The 20,455-nt window shown below is 36.2% G+C and overlaps 2 protein-coding genes and 1 non-coding gene across 4 annotated transcripts; 1 reads left to right on the top strand and 2 right to left on the bottom strand.

Moving 5' to 3' along the window:
* Window positions 1–4,305: 4,305 nt before the first annotated feature.
* Window positions 4,306–4,424, bottom strand: LOC113697659 (U5 spliceosomal RNA). Its single transcript, XR_003449943.1, has one exon. It is a non-coding gene; the product is annotated as a U5 spliceosomal RNA (small nuclear RNA).
* Window positions 4,425–6,396: 1,972 nt separating this feature from the next.
* LOC113695338 (uncharacterized) lies at window positions 6,397–10,401 on the top strand. The gene is made up of 13 exons (XM_027214387.2): window positions 6,397–6,821; window positions 6,935–7,072; window positions 7,902–7,983; window positions 8,134–8,210; window positions 8,366–8,481; window positions 8,598–8,706; window positions 8,836–8,952; window positions 9,056–9,147; window positions 9,257–9,323; window positions 9,417–9,498; window positions 9,621–9,712; window positions 9,844–9,987; window positions 10,089–10,401. Exons 1-13 carry the CDS (start codon window positions 6,522–6,524, stop codon window positions 10,233–10,235), a joined length of 1,563 nt encoding a protein of 520 aa, XP_027070188.1. The 5' UTR covers window positions 6,397–6,521; the 3' UTR covers window positions 10,236–10,401.
* Window positions 10,402–11,517: 1,116 nt separating this feature from the next.
* Window positions 11,518–17,324, bottom strand: LOC113695339 (ACT domain-containing protein ACR10). Of its 2 annotated transcripts, XM_072052204.1 has the most exons (7): window positions 16,929–17,323; window positions 16,486–16,769; window positions 15,926–16,141; window positions 15,392–15,497; window positions 12,752–13,088; window positions 12,064–12,348; window positions 11,518–11,951 (listed from the first exon to the last, which is right to left on the bottom strand). In XM_072052204.1, exons 2-7 carry the CDS (start codon window positions 16,637–16,639, stop codon window positions 11,814–11,816), a joined length of 1,236 nt encoding a protein of 411 aa, XP_071908305.1. In that variant the 5' UTR covers window positions 16,640–16,769; window positions 16,929–17,323; the 3' UTR covers window positions 11,518–11,813. The 2 variants fall into 2 exon arrangements, with proteins under 2 accessions (XP_071908305.1, XP_027070190.2); XM_027214389.2 differs by having other exon boundaries at window positions 16,540–17,324.
* Window positions 17,325–20,455: the final 3,131 nt, after the last annotated feature.

The following is a 20,455-nucleotide window of genomic DNA, read 5'->3' as shown; positions in this document are numbered from 1 at the left end:
AAACATGTCATAAAAAAAAAAACTAGATCTGAAGGACGAAGGATGTACAGATACACTACTACATCTGACAAAGTTATAAATATTTTGTTGTAAATCCCCAATCTATTTGAAATGATATGTCAATACCAAACGAACATCTTTGCACATCTTCTCTCGCCACATCTATTGTTTAACTACTTCGAGATCTGACAAAAATGGACTCAAAAATTCTAGTTTTGCAAACAGATATGACAAAGGAAATAAAAAAACTAATAGAAAACTTTCACGAAAAATCCTAAAAAAAACTCTAGAAGACAAAAAATTTCCCTCCGAAAAATTTTAGGAGAAGACAATACTCTCGCTAAAAATTTTAGAGAAGACTTTATTATCTTCAAACATAAAAAGAAATGATTGGGGCAGTAATGTTGAGAGACTGAAGAGTGCTTAAACCTAGAATTGGTTATCCCGTAGAATCCAAATTGCTGTTGCCATAACTAATTATTCCCTCCGTCCCACTTTGATAGTCTTGTTTTTCTTTTTCGTCTGTCTCAAATCGTAGTTCACTTTCTAATTAAAGAATATAGTTATTTTTTTATTTCTCTAAAATATCCTTATTCAATGTAGGTTGTTATTAGTATAAACCACCTTATTTAATATAGATTGTTAACCTACCCCATTTTAATACATTTAGATTTTCCAAAACATATTGATATATAAAAAGTCAACTTTGTTATTCTTTCAAGTCAAAATGTGAAATAATGTAAAATGAAGATTGATTATTTATTAATCATCAATTCAAGTTCTCATGAATAATTAATATAATGTTGTACTCTATTTAATATAAGGATATTTTAGAAAAATAGCAATCTAAATTTATTATTTCAATAAAATTAACTATTTTTTCTTAAACTGTGTGAAAAAAATTAGAATTATTAAAATGAGACAAAGGGAATAAATCACAAATATGTGGATGTAGTGCTTAGAACAGGTAGCCAAATGCATAATGTACAAGCAATATTGCAAAATGACAACCAACGCATTTTCCTACCATGCCTAACTTTTGCTCGAAATTTTCCATTCCCCAACCAACGCATAGCCTTTATCGTCTAGTCTAGTCTAGTCTAGTCAGAGATATACTCCCGTGTTAACGTCGTATTCAGGGTGCCGTGCTATTATGACTTGCTTTTAATGCGCGTGTATCACGTGTTTGCGACTGATGGGGCAGAAAGACGTTAGCAAGAATGATCAAAACTTGGAGAGCTGAGACCACAACACGCGCGGTGAGGTGATCCAATAATTTGCAGCCTTCTGTAGTTTGTACGAACTAGTGTGAATACCCGTGTTACGCACGGTACTTACATTATTAAAAAAAAATTATAATCTATGGAAGAATTTAAAAATAATAAAATATTATTTTACTATAAAATAATATTATAAAATATTATTTTTTAATTAATGAATGGTAATATGTGTATTTAATAGTAAGATTTGAGAAAATCTATCCTTAATTTGGCAATGAGTGTGTTTGGACAGCCAATTATTTGGCCAAATATATTTGCTGACATCACCATTACAATTTTCAATACACCTTCTTATCTTCCCAATTACCTTTTTATCTCACATACATCACATCACAAAAAGTGCTACAGTAAAAATATTTCAAATAACTTACAATCCAAACACACTCAATGTTTCTGATAGTAGTTGATAATATTTAATGTTTGAGACATTATTTAGTGGGTGAACTCGATGTGAAATGTGAAGCATGATTTCGACCATATGAGTTTTGAGTCACTATATTTTTTATGATATGTAATTAAACATTTAGAATAGTAAAATATATTTTTTATTATGTTAATTATTGCCTCAAACAAATTGTCAATTTTGGTAGTAAAAATGACAATATATTTATGTTAACCTTTGATATTAGATAAGATTGTAGTGATCCTATTCAGTAGAATTGACCACTGCATATGCAATAATAGCTTTTAGTACTATTTGTTAACATGTAACATATTAACAAAGCCATTGGGGAGCTTGCGGTGGCATTTATTAAAGTGCTTATAAACAATTGGTACTATATCCACATTCTTATAAACAATGAAAACAACAATAATATTATAATATTCGAAATGTTATTAATACTTAGAAGTACAATAATAATCCCAATAATATTCCCAAATTTTAAAGAATACATAAGACCTAAATTTCTAACTTGATTCTTACAAACAATGAAAACAACAATAATAATATAATATTGAGAATATTATTAATAATTGAAATAACAATGGAAACACCAATATTTAAAGAATAAGTACCGTAACGTCTAACTTGATTCTTATAAACAATGGAAACAGCAATAATATTATAATATTGGGAATATTATTAATAATTGCAATTATAATGAAAATGGCAATATATAAAGAATAGATAATACCGGCTTGATTCTTATAAACAATGAAAACAATAATAATATTATAATATTAGAAATATTATTAATAATTGTAAGTATAATGAAAATACCAATATTTAACGAATAAATAGTGGCGAAACTTCTAACTTGATTCTTATAAACAATGGAACCCATCTAATTCTGGATTGTGCCCATGCATAGCACAATCAAGATGTGACATGAATTTTAATTTTTTTTAGAACCTCATTCCTAGGATCCATCGACTACAACACACACACAAGCTGTTGAGACAATTTTGCGACTAAATATATAACTAAGGTTCGAGTATGTTGGGGGATTCATTTTATTTGACGCTTAAGAAATATAGGATTTTTTCCAGAGTTCGAAATTTTTAAAATATATATATATATATATATATATATATATATATGTAAGATTTTATCCGGAGAGAGTTTGGGCACGACATGATTTTATCCCGATTTGAACAGCCCAAGGACATGTAATGCAGTAAGACATAAAATCTGCCAAAAAAAAAACCCAAAACACAAAAAACAAACCTACCCGCTAGTAGTAATCTCTTAATGTCAACCTTCTAAACATCTTATTTCAAAGTAATGAAGAAACTCCACAGATCACAACTCATAATTAATAGTAGTATTATTTTTCGTGATCAAAATTGATGGTACTACAATATGTTACCATATTAAGAGTTTGGGGTAAAGACTACATAAGTCACATCATGAGCACAACTCATGATATGATCAGGTTTTCAATATTAAAAGAATATCAATATTAAAAGAATAAATAGTACCGAAACTTCTAATTTGATTGGCGCGGCGTTTGAGTCGATGTAGTCGAGATTTTATCCATCGTAGTTGATGTGAGATTTCTCTTTCGTCGGCGCAAAATTGTTGGAACTGTTCCAATTCTTGTGCGGGACCGTGGTGGCGTCCTTTTCGTTTCATTAGCAAATGTTTCCTCCGTTGCAATCTTGCGAGTTTGAAATTCAGGTGTTGATGACATGCCTGTAAACGGTCATGTTCTATTGTGAAGCTAATTAGAGAGGTTCGAGAAGGAAGTTGATTGAAAGGGTTTTAATTGAAATGGAAATGTGGGTGTGGAGTGAAATTGTAAGAGTAATTCCCAAAAGTAGTAATTCCCAAAAGTAGTACCAAGTATATTCCGTGGCAGTTGGGAAGAGATCAGGTGCAATCCTCAATTCCGTTGGATCAGGGGCCAAGTACCAACTATATTGTAAGTGGGAAGAGTTTTAAGGTAAGTGGAAGTTATTTTTTTGTTTGAGGGAACGTGGGAGTGTTAGAGTTTTAATGTAAGTGGAAGTTACATTTTTGTTTGAGAGAACGTGGGAGTTTTAGTTGGAATTAACTTCTTATTTGAGGGAAACGTGGGGATGTAATGGGCCCATGATATTTTTTACGAAATAAGATAAATGTAAAATGTTAGGAAAATAGAGTTGAGAGTGGGAAGGGTTGTGGAGGCTTGTTCCTGAAAATCCCTTCTCAAATTTATATAGATATAGATTCAGACGTCTTATTATTCGATCAAAAAAAAAAAAAAAAAGAAAGAACTTGAGATATCTTCTTATTTAACTTCTGAGTCGGTATCCTAGGATTGACTATTCCTTTTCACGGATTTTCTTAATTGCAATCAACTAGGAACAAATGATTAATTGGAAACTCAAATCCGGAGGAACATCAAATACTCCAACCACGAATTGCTTGTATTCTCTGAAGCAGTTTTCCATTAGCGTTCTTTTTTAATAAAAAAAATTTTCCGCCTTCCATCCTCTCTGCGGTGAGAACTAATTGTTTTTGTAGACGGTTACCAACCCCAATTGTCCCTCCCTCAAAATTTAGCGACATTCCTAAATATTTCGACTAAGATATGTAGACGCCCAACCAAAGAAGAAGGACCTCTCTAAAAATTGGCGTATGCTACCTTCTGCAGCGAGCGCACGGTATTCTTTAGTAAAAGGCGAAAGAATAGTTCGCTTTGTGCTCGCTGCGTAGCTGCTTGCCCTTATTTCGAGTTATTCCCAGGTCTTATAAACGCTCCGCTCGACAGCTGCTACGCCTGTGCTAATCGATGTGGGATGGGACTCCGTCTTGTCTTTTCTTTTCTTTTCTTTTCTTTTTACCTCCCTAATAAGAAAGCAGTTTTCTTCTTCGTCCAGACGTTCGTGAATGATTTCTAAGCATTGATATGATACCCTTAGAAAACCTGAGATTAAGAATTGATGGTTCTACCTCTTAGCCAAACTAGAAATTGGGTCATATAACACGTGCACGTCGGTCGGTGTAGACCGTAAAAGAGCAGATTTGACGATCAAATACAAATTGCTCCCCTCCCCTCCCCCGTAGCCGTAAAGAACATGAAATAGCTTTTCGACCCCTCAGCTATACCTAAATGCCTGAAATGAAAACAAGTGATTGTTTAATTTGGTGATTTGCCGGAAACGATGGAGCTCTTAAAATTGTCCAATCTCAATCCTCATCTTCCTTCCTTTACTAGCTTGTAACCGAAGGTCCCAAAAATCGAATGGGAGCAACAAGCCGTCCAGAGTTACTTAACCTCTGCTCCAGTACGGCACACTGAGACAAATCGTGTCTTGGTGTTGTTATTTGACTTTTTGGCCGGCATCATGTCATCGTCCTTCTTCATTTTCAACAACTGGAGAGAGAAGACAGCCACTTGACCTTGAACCTTCCACGGCAGCAAGCGATTGGTTTCACACTACTGTCTTTTATATATATATATATGATAAATTCTGACAGAACGTAATCTGTTTTGATTTTTATTTTATTTTTTGGAAGTTTCTCCATTGTTTAAACTCACTAATAGTTTTTCACTGCCCTTTTTTGTCTGATTTAAACTTCTCTAATTTAGTTGGGTTGGGGGAGTACTTGGACCTTAGACTTGTACAGGAACATGGCAGATTGGCAGTGGATCATCAGTTCCGACCACCTCCATTTTAGTTTGTTATGGGTGCACTTCATTGTCTAAGGATGATAGTCTTGGTCTTAAGAAGTCAGAATACACACAGCTAAATAACAACGTAGTAGTAAAATGAATAATTTTTTTTTTTAAAAAAAAAAAGAAGCAAGCGAGGATAAGGGACATCATGCAAATGACTTTTTTACTTTCCCTTTTGTCCGTTTTGAAACATACAACACCAGACTTTTTTTTTTATAATATTTTTATAACATAATCTATTCTATTTTATTCTGCGTGACGGGGGCTTCTAAAAAAATTATATAAGGGATTAACAGGCATGCAAACCTGATTAAACTAAAGGATAAAGATGCCCCATGTGTTCATGTATATGAGAATCCTTGAATGAATGAATAGATTCATGTTTTGATCTTAAAGATCATGAGATGCATGAATTAAAGTGCATGAATTTGTACATAATACTTTGAATCTATTTATACAAGTATTTAATGAGTTCTTTTGTTTCTCAAGCAATCTTTCTATAAAAAAAAAAAAGTCAAATAGAGAGTAGTTTGCTGTAGAAAATCACTTTCCTATATACTCTCTCAAAAGCACTTCTTAGTTCTCAAAGGATTTGTCTTGATTTGTACAAGAGTTTAACACAAACAAATTTCATTTTATCCTAAAGGATATTTATCCAAGATTATTACACGTTATACCAGACAAATAAAGCCTAAAAGAAAGTGATATCTATTACGATTTAAAGCCAATTCTTATCACCATATTTGCTAGTTCTTGGTGAGTCGGGCCGTCCCGTACGGGGACCTTAATCATGTCTTAATTAGTCCCACGATGTTCCGTTTCCATTGTGTAAAAGCATTGCCGCTACATTAGTAGTAATTTAAATGGTCCTGCGCACTTATTCAGGCGATCGAGACCGAGACAGCAGATGATTAAATGGGCCGGCCTTTTGATTTTTAAGCTTGTCCTACTCTATGCATGCTCATAATGCAGGCACTAATTAATTTAGTAGTCAACTTCATTGAGTAATAGTAGTAAGACATATATCTTCATATGTAAACACTACTACTACTTGGTAAGCTATACCTAGCTGCAAGCAAAGCAACGAGAGAAGTTGTGGGAGAGGAAAGAAGAGAGCTAGCCACTAGTTGCAGCTATGGACGATCCCAAGAAGTTGGAAGAAGGGTTTGCTGATGATGTTAAAGGACATCTTGTGGAGGAAGAGGAAACAAGAAGCTTTCACGGCGAGAAAGATAAAACTTCAAGAGTTGACGACACCAGTGCAGGTGGTGGCCAAGACGCTACAGAATATTGCAAGCTGAAAGAACACAAGAGCACCGGATTAACGGAACAGCCAGCGGCACAAAAGCAGGAGCAAACTGCACTAGTGCTGACAAAACCACCAAAGACCAAGAGGATTGCAACCTTAGATGCCTTCAGAGGCCTCACTGTAGTGGTACTCTAATTCATTTCATTTCTGTTGAATTTAGTTTTTCAGTCAGTGATGTGCATCATTATTAACTGAGAAACAAGACGATGAGTTTCTGTCCAAAATTGCGTGGCGTGCAGTTGATGATATTAGTAGATGATGCCGGAGGGGCATATCCACGGATTGATCATTCCCCCTGGAATGGATGCACCTTGGCCGACTTTGTAATGCCGTTTTTTCTCTTCATCGTTGGCGTTGCAATCGCTCTTGCCCTCAAGGTGCTTTTCCCTACTCTTCGTTTTCATTGATATCTCTTTTCACTTCATCAAAACTGTGCGTTGTGCCAGTTGGGATCCTCTGTGCCACTACTCGGTATCAAATCCAGTGTCAATCTCACTTATCACATGATAGTAGAAGAAATTTAAATAAATAACACATGATAAATTAAATAAACAGGACACCTAGTATAGATATAGAAGTGGCACTGAATTGCCATACTGAAAAACTGACACTGAGGATCCCATGTGGCGCTGTGCATGGTTATAATAATTTTTTTTAAAAAAAAAAGAGAAGGGGTCGATGCAAACTTCCCCCTTGTCTGCTAGGAGAATGAATCTTAAGAGCCCAGAGGTAAAAAATTATGGGCCTGTAACTAAGAGTTGATCCATAAGATGCTAAATGATGGAGGAAGACTAGCAAGGCCTTAAAGCCCAAAATTAATCATATTTGTGAAGATACTGAGTTTGTTTGGACAACAAGAATTTGGAATAAAAATTTCAGATTTTGTTTTGCTTGTATCATACACACAATTTCCAATCATCTTTTTATTTCATATATATCACATCACAAAAAGTGCTACAGTAACTGGATCAAATAAATCATCCAAATAAATTCTTATCCAAACAAACTCAGTCTAATTTTAAGCTAAACTATGGACATCCAATTCCACGAAAAAAAAAAAGGTTTCAACTTTTAAACCGATCCCTTCAACTGAAAAAGAGGAACACCAAGAATTAATTATACAGGAGGAGTGACCGAATTAATAAACCCCCCCCCCCCCCCCAAACCACCAAAAAAAAGTTTCTAATTGTTTACATGTAATTGCAGAGAATTCCCAAGGTCAATGCTGCTGTTAGAAAAATAATCTCGAGAACACTAAAGCTTTTCTTCTGGGGACTTATACTTCAAGGTACTTGAGAGAAAAACTTAAAAGCTGCTGCTATGATCCTATTTTGCGAGTGCAAAGCAATAGAGGAGCAGCAGACAGAAGCAATTTGCTTCTGATGTTATGTACATAATATGACTCTAAACATACTATATATGTACACAATACATACAGGGGGATACTCTCATGCGCCCAGTGACTTATCTTACGGGGTTAATATGAAACTCTTACGATGGTGCGGCATCCTACAGGTGTGATTCTCAAGAGCGAATCTTTCATTCTTTCCATCTCTTTTTAAGATTTTGAGCAAAGCATTTTGAACGGAATTAATTGAAGAAATCTGTTTATCCATCCGAAATGTCCCTGAGCATCGTTATTTTTTCATTGGGTTTGTATCCGCAAGCAGAGAATAGCTTTGGTCTACTTAATTGTTGCTCTGATAGAGACATTCACTACTAAGCTCAGGCCAACCGCCATTAGCCCTGGTTTTCGCTCCATTTTCACCGCATACAAATGGCAGTGGTAAGTCTAATACGTGTTCTTTCTACACTTCAGTAGCTTAAATTAGTCTCTCCCCCTATTTGAGCGAGTCAAGAGGATGCTATATGTAGATCCTTCCTTCTACTTTTCATATTCAGGCTGGGAGGATTTGTTTCGTTTCTGATATACATGATCACCGTATTCACTCTCTATGTTCCTGACTGGACCTTCGTCGTGCATCACGGGCATGCTGCCGGAAAATACACTGTATGAGATTGCCTACTTGTTTCTGAGCAATTTTTGGTACTTCTACCAAAATTCTTCGTGCACATGTTGCCCACGAATGAATGCATGAGAAAACTGAAGGTTTAGCTGTTTATTTATTCTCAAATTAAGGTAAAATGTGGGATGAGAGGACATTTTGGACCAGCGTGCAATGCAGTTGGTTATGTGGATAGACAAGTTTGGGGGATCAATCATCTATATGCGGACCCCGTTTGGAAACGTTTAAAGGTACGCAATTCGCATGCGGAAGTGGAACGTTATTGGGTCTAGTTCCTCGTAATAGTCCTGGCATATTATTAGTTATCGGTCTCTATTCTCAACCAAAATGTAGGCCTGCACATTCAGTTCTCCTGCTTCTGGTCCTCTCCGTGAAGATGCACCGACTTGGTGCCTTGCTCCATTTGAACCTGAAGGCTTCTTGAGGTTCGACTAGCTTAGTTAAGCGCAAGAGACATTAGATTGGTACTTCAATTTTCTCCGCAAGACATTTTCCGTGTACTAATGGCTTCTATTGCTTCTTGTTATCTTCTAGTTCAATTTCAGCTATTCTCTCGGGCACCATTGGCATTCATTATGGGCACGTCTTGATTCATTTTAAGGTTGCGATCTCTTTGCCAATCTATTTTTCAAGCTGGTTAGATGGTCTTTGGGCGTTGTTGAGTTAACAAAAATTCGCGCACATTTTGTTGCAGGGTCATAAGGAGAGGCTCAAGCATTGGGTGTCAATGGGGCTCTGTTTAATAGTCCTAGCCTTAGTTCTTCATTTTACAGATGGTGAGCATCATTCATATATATATCTTTCTCAGGAGCAGTTAGCCCAGTGCATCTTCTCTTTTGATGACTCAAAATCCACAGGAAATAACAGATACTATTTCTTGTTTCAATCTCGCGTGCAGCTATACCTATCAATAAGCAGCTCTACAGCTTCAGCTATGTATGTTTCACAGCGGGAGCAGCTGGAATTGTATTCTCTGGGTTCTACATACTGGTAAGAAAGTTTGATCTTCACAGTAGCAGAAGTACTAGTACCTATTTTCTAAAGAAAGCAAACTATGGAACTATAGATTTCCAACGAAAATAATCTCAAGTAATGTTTCCCTCTCTGGCGCAATAAAACAGATTGATGTTTGGGGGCAGCGGAAGCCATTCTTGTTCCTCGAGTGGATAGGGATGAATGCAATGCTGGTGTTTGTAATGGCAGCACAGGGCATCTTTGCTGCCTTCATAAATGGATGGTACTACGAAGATCCCAAAAACAGTCTAGTAAGTACCATTTTCTTCTCATCGATGCTAAAGAATGTAACCTCCAGAACCAAGTCATCATTAATGGCTCCTGATTGGCTGGAAATGCTGATAATTCACAGGTGAACTGGATTCAACAGCATGTCTTCATTGACGTATGGAAATCGGAAAGAGTAGGAACGCTTTTGTATGTGATTTTCGCTGAAATTGTTTTCTGGGCCGTGGTTTCTGGGGTCTTGCACAAATTGCGCATTTACTGGAAGCTTTAGGGATCAAAGTCATCATTCAGATGTATATGTTGAATTGCCGCCTGATGTTTCTTTGTAGTATTTCGTTTGTGGTCTGGAAATTCATCGTGTCAATTTGTTACCAAGTTACCTTCGTAAATAATCAGGCTAAAATTGCCATTAAATAATAAATACCATTTCATTTCAATGTCGATTAGTTGACATCAATAATAACAGGAATTCTCACGTAAACCAAATTCCAAGAAAGCATTTTGAAATGTTTTCAACCTCAGAGGTCCGATTCTTCTCTTTAACCCTTTTCACCTTTCACGTTGGGCTTTCTTTTCCCTTGAGAGATTATGTCAGCCCTCTTCTATTTTGGCTTTTCCCCTTGGTTGTGGAAGTTTATCAGTCGTTAGTATTGGTAAATAAGAAAATATCTTTGTTAGTATCTTTGTTGTTGTTCATCAGTCCCCATAGCTCTGCTGCTACGCTAGTCCAATGTTCAGTTGGGACCCCATTCTCCACCTTCCCCAGCTATCTCTGAGCACTCCACCTGCACCAGCTATAGCCGTTCCTCCGCAGGCTGCGTTCATTTTCCACCATCCCTCCTGGGGGCTCTCCCACTTTATGAACTTCTCTTCCCTGGCTGCGTTGGCATACTCTCTTAATAGTACTTCCTTCACATGCTGTATTTGCATTTGGATTGCTTCTAGTCTCTTCATTATCCCTTCCTCATCTCCTGCCACACACATTGAGTTCCTCGCTGTCCATGTCAAGCATGCCATCTGATGGAATAGCAGTTGCCTCATTCTCTTTCCCTTAAGCCTTCAGGTTCCAATCCGACCATTCAACCAGTGGTTTGCTTGTAAAATCCTCCCATGCAGGAAATTTCCTCACCAGGGGACAAATTCCTGTAGAGATTCAGGAGTTCAACATTTCTATTTCATGGATGGAAATGCTTTTTACTTTATTCCATTTTATAAGTGCTAAGACTTCTCTATTTTCGTATCCAACCGACCATAAATTCTAAACTCAAAAATAGCGTGAAACCACATATCATCCAAGTTACACATTCAGTTCGAAGGCAGATGAACTACATCTATAGTCAAACAATAGTTCCCACCCCGTCAACCTTTGCTTTGCTCATGCTTCAGATGTTGAGTTATCAGCCTACCACAAATTAACCATCTGCATTGTTTAGAGCATCCCGTGCCAAGTGCCTGCAACACAGCCACTATCTATTGGGGAACAGAAGGAATTAGGCAAGCATGCTCCCCGGGAGGGACAGTGTAGGACAAAAAGGGACTAAGGCAGAACAAACTGGCTGCAATTTGGGGTTTGTTGATTTATTTCACTCTACCATGGAAAGTAAAAAAAGAGTTCTCCATCAACTCCGCCTCGAAGATACAACATCGTTAGAAAAGATAAACTGGCCAATTTATCTCTTCGCTATCTACCTTGCCTCGTATTTACACTATAAGGTTAGTATTTCAGGAGCTATAATAGGTACTCCGCTTCTTGCAACATGTAATACATGTACTTGTGCTCACTTACATCATGTAGGTGGTTCTAATTAACTTAACTGTACAAAAGGTAGGCTAGCCTGTACAAGGCAAATCACTCCCAACCCATCAACATTTTCCAAACAGCTTGCTCAATCTTCTCTCTTGGGACAGACAAGCCATCCCCTTCATCAAGTAAAACTCTGTATACTTCCCATTCCCGATCTCCAATCATGTGCCTCCCAATCTCAGCCTGAAAGAGCAGGTCAATCAATTATTGGTGAAAAGGAAAGCACAAAAAAGAAAATAGAATATGAGGAAAACACTAAGGGATATTAACATCGATCAGGCATTTCAGGGAGTACCGAAAAGATGCCGGTCTTGAGCATTTTGAGAGCAAGGGTGATGTCATGAAAAACGAGGGGACGACCCTTTCCAGATAACTCCACTGGGTTTGCAACCAGAAGTTCTGTATCAGGACCTCGGCTGACTAACGCTACTCTCAGTGGACGACACAATTCCATCCAAAGACGAGAACGTAGAGCACTCTGCTTGCTTGGGTCGACTATTTTCTTACCATCTGTTTGCATAATAAATAGGTCGAGCTCACATTCTGTTTTTCTTTTTGTTGAAAACCGGCCATATGATATCTGGTCAAGACATTGACAAAAACCGAAGATTTAATAAGAATGAATTCTATGGGTAATAAAGAATAAGATTGATAAAGTTGATTATGATAGTATACTTACAGCTTATTGCACTACAGGAAAACAATAGCTCGAGTAAATTAGATCAAACAAGATGGTGAATCTTCAGTAAAGATGTCAGATGGAAATAAAGGCCTCCAAATGTAAACATTGTCACATAAAAAGACAATAGAAGAGAACAATAGAGCTAACTAAAGACTGATAGAACTGTTTAAGCTGATACTTTTAATAAAAAGGGGTGTGGCAAACCATCTTTGAAAAAATAACTAAAACATAAATGAAAACTTCAACTGAATTGCATACGGCTAAACACTATGAGACTTTAGCACACTAGAATTCGTCATACCTGGATATTGTAATCTTTCAAAGTTCTCATTATGTCATATAAGAGACCTTTGTGATCTTGGCAAACTATCTGCACAAGTGTGTGGCCTGGACTTAATAAGTTATCCATTGTTATAGATACGCTGTCTGGGGGAAGATATCCACTTTGCTGTTCATCAAGCATCTCTAAATTAAGCATTCCATCAGTAATTTCATGAGGAAGATATGAGGGCCCCTGAGAACATGCAGTAGCTTCAGGGCCAATCATTTCTATATCACAATTAATCAAGGCATTGCCCGTAACTTCTTTCAAACGGTCATAGGTGTCCTGTTGTCTTTTCTTTGTATGTAGAAGTTCCCTGATTAGACAATTGACTCCAGCAAGTTTAGAAACAGATAAGGAAACCAACCATATAAGGCTAAGCAGAATCCAAAGAAGAGCAAAGCTCAAATATTCACATGTATATAGAGACAAGAAAAGGAAACTGTTGGGATATGCAACTTTTCCTACATATTTTGCTAGATTATGTTTAATATCAAAATAATTTAGTTATTAGAAAAATAAGGATATTTGTTAACCAAAGATCATGCTGGTTTGTTAACAGATATTTTAGATAAGATTTGCTAGTAGAAGGAGATTATATTTTGTTGAAATTTTTAGGATAATTGTTAGTGGGATATTTTGCTAGTTTGTTTCATGTAATCACTATAAATAGTGAATTGATGAATGTAAAACATAAGCTCATTTTCTACCTTCAATACAAGTCTCTTATCAGCTTTTTTTGCAACATTAAGGTGTTGTTTCTTAGTTCATGTCCCAAAAAACCAACAAAGTGGTATCAAGAGCCTATATCTTAAGGGCCTGAGTCTTTTTTTTTTGAGAGTGATGCATTGGTGAGGATCCATTATAAGTTCAAAGCCATGACAGGAAAGAACTTTTTGGCAAATGTTTCAACTTTTAGTGGTGAAATTTACCAAATTTGGGCCATAAAATTTTGGACTTATTTGATAGTCAATGATCTACAGGATATGGTGGAGATGAAATTTGTTTCACCAGCATTTGAAGAGCTGATGGATACACAAATTAGAGACCACAAAGTTGCAGTTAGACAGAGATCCAAGGCCAGAATTCACATATCAGTTTTTGATGCTGTTTTCACAAGGATAATGGCTAATAATTTGATTGAGAATAAATTATTCTCAATTAAAATAAAAAGGAGAAGTTTCACTACGGATTGGTCAGATTTTGACAATTCTAAAGTGGAACATGATGATGAAATCAAGAATTCAAATCCTGAAAAAATTCAGGTGGAGATCATTGATAAGTCAGGAGATATCAAATTGATTCCTGATATTTATCAAGATTATAACATTTCTGTTTTTGAGTTTACAGATTTTGATGGTGATAACAAAATGAAGAACCATGCAGAATTTCATATTTTCTGTATAGGTTCAAATGTCGTCAAAGGATGTTCCACTTTAAACCTATGAGAGAAGGTTATTTGGAAACATAAAAAAAAAATCATCTTTTATGTGGAGTTTGACACGAGAAAATAAAAGAAGTGGTTCGTTGCAAGACTAATATTTAGCTTGCATAAAAACCCAAAGGAAGAAGTTCATTGCAAGGCTAATTATCAATTGCAAAGCTTCTTACAAAAGTCTCGTCCAAAACAAGATTCAAAGATTTGAAAAGACAATTCAAAATCTGCAGCAAAAGTGGCAAGGAGGAGTGTTGGGATATGCAACTTTTCCTACATATTTTGCTAGATTATGTTTAATATCAAAATAATTTAGTTATTAGAAAAATAAGGATATTTGTTAACCAAAGATCATGTTGGTTTGTTAACAGATATTTTAGACAAGATTTGCTAGTAGAAGGAGATTATATTTTGTTGAAATTTTTAGGATAATTGTTAGTGGGATATTTTGCTCGTTTGTTTCATGTAATCACTATAAATAGTGAATTGATGAATGTAAAACATAAGCTCATTTTCTACCTTCAATACAAGTCTCTTATCAGCTTTTTTTGCAACATTAAGGTGTTGTTTCTTAGTTCATGTCCCAAAAAACCAACAGCTCTGGAAGTGCCATGATCTTGTTTTTTACTCCTTTTAGTTTTTTAATAGATTATACAGAGACGCATGTGAATTTGCATATCTACCATTGCAGATAACTCTGAAAAGATGATTATCCTCTTAAGGAACAATTGGGTGATTCGATTCAACATGTAGACACCAAAAACAGAGACCATTATACGAACCAGATGAAAGCAAGAAAACCCTTCAGCTAAGTGTTCATCATCCATCAGCTGGACGCTCCTAGCCTTAATACTACTGTGCCCGAATTTTCAGGATTGCAACCCTTACCAGTAGAAGTATAACCCCTTGAAATCGGGGAAGGAAGATTCATCCAGCTAAGAATATATAATACGGAACAAGCCCATACAATAGTGATGTATAGCCAACACAATTAGCATGAACATTGACCAGGATCGGAGGAAGGGGAAACAGAAAGGTATGACCACAAACCCACCCTCTATGGTGCTATGGGGAGAAGTTAGGAGTGCCATTTGAGAATTAACATTGTGTATGAATATGTTCGACTTTAGTAAAATGCTTAAAAAGAAAAAGATGAGAGGAAGGTTAGTGTAAGTATGCAAAACCTGGTATCAGTGATGAAGAACAGGTCCATTACTTTTCCCTCCGGAGTGGTGGATACCTTTACTTTCTTGATTACAAGCTCCAGTTCGCAAAGGACCTCCGTCACATCTGCCAATATAAGTTCTCAAGATCTCAACTACGGATACAAGTTCAGAAAACGGTATTAAACTGCTTCAACATGATGGAGCCACGGACAGGACAGAGGTAGGAGTATCACCAATCAGCTTAGGTATTAAAAGTGTAAGTAACAAAAAATTCCTACTCCTTAATGACCAAGAAATTGACTTGTACTAATTCAAGAAAGAAAAGTTATAAGAATTTAGAAGCTAGTGATTCACTGGATGACAAGCCAAGCCAAGTACTTTCAACACTAATATGAGGAAAAGTGATCAAAATTTAGAAACTAGCAATTCAATCGATGGCAATCCAAGTACTTTCAACAGTGTTGCAAGAGAAAATTAACCGACATGAATAAGAAACACTCTGTAAAAAAGGATATAAGAAGACAGAGGTGGAGCAGAAATATCAAAACTTACCATGCAAAAGGCCTCTTCTATCATAGCAACACAGCTTCAGCAGGAATACATCAGGAGGTTTGGGCGGCTGCAACTCAGTGTAAAAGGAAATGCCAGAAGCCGAAGAACAAGAAGGGCAGGCCTCCACCAGTCTCTTCTTCAAAAGACCCCACCTGGTGGTCGGTTTGCCGACAACCCAAAACAGTAGGTAGCACCATTTTCCATCCGTAGATACATCTTCATCACCACAAATAAATAGAACATAAATTAGGCAAAAGTCTCAAAGAACACATCAAAACTATCATAGAAAACTTCGCCATTTTTTTCCGCCCCAGACCCAAGACGACATTAGCAGCGTACTATATTTACTAAAAACAATCTGCAAATTCCATTCAATTGATTCACAACTTCAAAACTAACACTAACAAATAATAACACCTAAAAAAGAATTAGATAAAATGGCACAAGCAAGTATCAATGCATTTTAATGAGGGTTGTGTCTTATTTAATGCGGGAAGGAAAGCACGAAGGTACAGCCGAGGAGGAGTATAGGAGTAATTTGGAGCATAAATGGGACATACCAACTCGGTCAATAAAGAGACCAAAGAAAAGAATGATGCGGCAAAGATCACAACCTAAGCCGGTCTTGTCCGGGCAATTCACCGTGATGACACTTGGCTCTCCTTCTTTCTCTGACTGCCTCACAATCACTAAGTCATCATACAGTATCCCCATCTCTTGTTCTGCTTCTGCTTCTAAAAATCTTCAAGACAATTCCTCCCTCAATCTTGGAATGATGAATCCCCCGTTTTAGGGCCACCTGCTCCTCTGCCGTTTAACTGCTGCTACTGCAAAGAAAGTACTCCTGAGAGAAACAGAGGGGTCTTTCTCTGAGTAGCAGTATTTCTTTCTCAAGTAGCAAAGTAGCAGATACTAGAAAGTGAAAGTTTGTGGGGGTGTTTGGTAGCACTACGAGCCCAGTTGCACTACAGTAGTATTATTCAAGAAAATCAGGAGGGATTACCGTAGAACTAAGGCAGTAGTATTGTAGCACCAGTTTTATTTCTTGGTCCGTCATATATATATATATACATATATATACACACGGTATGGGAGGTGTAGTTTCTCTAGTTTTGCGCGGCTCAGACAGAAAGGTGACCAAACATGTGGGGATTGCGAAAGTCCAAAAGCGATGAACCGATGAACAAAATTGATAAATTTTCACGAGAATCCCTACTAATTACTCTCTTTTTTTTTTTGTCGTTTTTGGTACGAATCCCTACTAATTGCTCTAGTACAGCTTACTGGTTTTTTTTTTAATTTTTTGGGATCATTGGGTTGTTTACTTGTTTTGCACTTGGTTGATTGACGTCTCTTCCTCTTACTTTCCTTTGTCTTTGTCAAGAGAGGACTCTGTGTGATCGGAGTTCGGTCTGATTATTGTAGTTTTATATTGCTTGATTATTATAATTTTATATCGTACGGTCCGATTATTGTGGGTCGGTCTAATTAAATAAAAGTGACGTACTTGAGCTAAGTTCATGTCCGATTTTGTCGAACTAACTTGATTGATTGATATCATATTTTAACCTCTATCCCTGCCCCTAACCCCGAAAATGAAGAAAAAAGCAAAGAAAGGTTAATTTAATCACGCTGCTGCAATTTTACCATCGACTTACGGAAGAACATTTTCCATCTTAAATTTTTTTTTTTTTTATCATCTGAATCTGAAAAACTTTTTTCCTTTTATTTTTTCCTTTCAAAAAAAAAACAAAAAAGATTTGCGGAGGGAAATTGGGAAACATGTTATAATTTAGCGCAGCTTGTGAGTTGTGAGCCGTGAGCACCACCCCTGCATAGCCTTTTTCTGGTGAGTGGGGGCCACTCTTTCCTTCCAGCCGCCATCACGTGTCCCATTGTCTGGACTCACGTGCTTATCTTCATAGAGAGGCTGTGCCACCCGGCCCACCAAACTCCACCTGCTCTATCCGTCGGACAAGGCCTGAATGGTGGTTGTCAGGAAAATCATTCGGATTGATTTAGTGTATTTTACACAAGATATAACTTGCATTGCAGACGATATAATTCATTTTTATTAATTAACGTGTAATTATAGAATAAAATTTTATGATTATTACATATGATATAAAAGATGATATAAAAGAATATACGTGTGCAGATGCCAATAATTAGATAGTTTATTCCCACAAAAAAAAAAAAGTTTGTACTACTTTGGACGGGCATGGGGAGGGGGGGAGGGGGAATCTAGCGTTTGGATAAAGTTTGGAGTTGTAATAAATAAAAGGGTAGGAATATTCAACTTTTTGGTACGACTAAAATATACCGACAGAGTTAGGCAGCCGGTCTTTATTATAGATTGATTATGAATAGTGATAAGTGGCGCACTGAGCATTCCCTCAGTCTTCGTCTTCGCTTGTTTTCCTGTTTCCAGCTCCGCTGAAGTTGCCTCTCTGCATGTTGTGCAGTAGCTATCCATCGGTCTAATTTTATTTCATTTTATTTTATTTTTTCTAACAAAAAAAAATCACAATTTGATCTTCTTCTTTAAAGAAGTTGCCAATGACCTTGGATTCAGGCCACTGACATATATCAATCAGCCTAGATACGCGGTGGTCCCCCGAATTTTGTAGTGTCTCTTCCATTAGGGTAGGGATATAGTACTATGAGATTAGTTTCAATTATATTATATTAATTTAATTGCGGGGAGCCGAAATGGACGGCCCATGAATTGGAACATTCATTGAATTGAACAGTCATCCTTAACCACGGGCCATTGGCTCAATTGTCACCGGGGGAAGGATTTAAGTCCCTCCTTAAACTGTTGATGAGGGTTCAAATCTCATCAACAATGAAAAAAATCAAAAAATTGTATCATAACATTCTCTTGATCTAGTTGAATCTGTTTATCCACTAGGCCCTGATGAAGGAGAAATTCCGGTCAAAAGAGTTGTGTGTTTGTTCAAATATACCCCAGCAAGAGGAAGAGGGATGGTGCGACAGGTTACATCGAGCATGATGAGGTGATGATGGGTCAGTCAATAGGTTAATAATTGTAACGTCCCACTCCGTAATTCAATGTGCGATACAGACACACACCGGACACCGCCACCTAAGCCTAAGCCAGCCTCCAAAAATATATAATTATTAGATATATATATATAGTTCTAGGACGCCTCTATAGTGTAATATCAAAATTGTACAAGTGATGTAGGAATTAATAAAATATAAAAGAAAAAGTCAGAGCAAAACTTGTCCACTAATACAGCCAAAACTCAGTAATAGGCCACCGGCTGGTCAGTAAAGAAGAGTACTAGTTGTTGAATGCAATATGATGTACCTTGGGGACATCAAAAGCATCTGACATGCAATTGAGGGATTCTTCTTAACACATTCCGAGACTTCACCTGATGAAATTCCGTGTGGGCTTATCAAGAATGAACAACGGGATGAATTGACTCAATTTTCTCTTACTTCCGGCATGACCCTAAGCTTCACGATCTTTTATTGTAAAACTCCAATTTAATATAGATTTCAAATTCGAGCCTAATTGAGCTCGAGGGGAAAAAAAATGGTTATTATTTTATTTATTAAAATAATAATAAAATTGTCATTTATAACATAAATGAATAGTAATTTATAACATGTCATTGGTAAAATAGTCAATTATTGTCAGTTATAAAATAAAAATAAAATTGTCATTTATAACACCAGGCCTGTTTGGAAGGTGAGTTTTTTGGGTGTTTGTATAAAACTTTACTGTAGATCACTGTAGAAGTTGTAGAAAAATAATTTGTTAAAATATATTCATTTATAACTTCGAGTTTCGAATGTTTTATGTTGTTACCTAGGAAGTTTTAAAAAATAACATCAACTTTAACTTGATAGTCATTTATGGTCATGGTCAAATTAGTTTGCAAATTATATTATATTATACAAAAATAATAGAGAGTCGATGTAGTTGTTAGAATAAAATGCCATTATAGTAATAGAAGTAAATAACCCAAATTTTCATATGATCTAATGGACCAAACGAACTCTTCAAAAATTAGTGGTGGTTATGTATTTTCGGATGAGTAATTTTGTTATCAAATGTTTGGTTAGTTTTACATTAGATGTTTAGTTTAACAAAAAAAAGCCAAGTTCCTTATGTTTCATCAATAGTAGGATGAGATGCATTTACTTACTTATAGACCAAAATTGCTTTTTGGCAGATCTACTATTAATTCTATCAATAATAGGGGTAAATTTGTCCAAAAAAGTAAAGTTTAATTGTCATGGCCAAAGTATTCCAACACATAAATTTTGCATTCGTAGGAGTGGGTTTCAGAGAAAACATTATTTATTTCTTTAACATGGGTAAACGCATAAAAAGTTTAGTTTTGTTACCACATTGGTCCAAAACCATGGTATATGATTAACATAGATTAGTCCAAAACTTAATTTTTTTCATTCATTTTTTGATTACATATATTAATATTAAATTTACAAAAAACATATAGATTTAATGAAAAGGTTATCATTTATAGAGTT

Source organism: Coffea arabica, chromosome 6c, assembly GCF_036785885.1.
Source record: "Coffea arabica cultivar ET-39 chromosome 6c, Coffea Arabica ET-39 HiFi, whole genome shotgun sequence".
Classification (NCBI taxonomy): Eukaryota; Viridiplantae; Streptophyta; class Magnoliopsida; order Gentianales; family Rubiaceae; genus Coffea; species Coffea arabica.
Note: the sequence above shows the minus strand (reverse complement) of the source record. Positions and strands in the feature narration are given on the sequence as shown.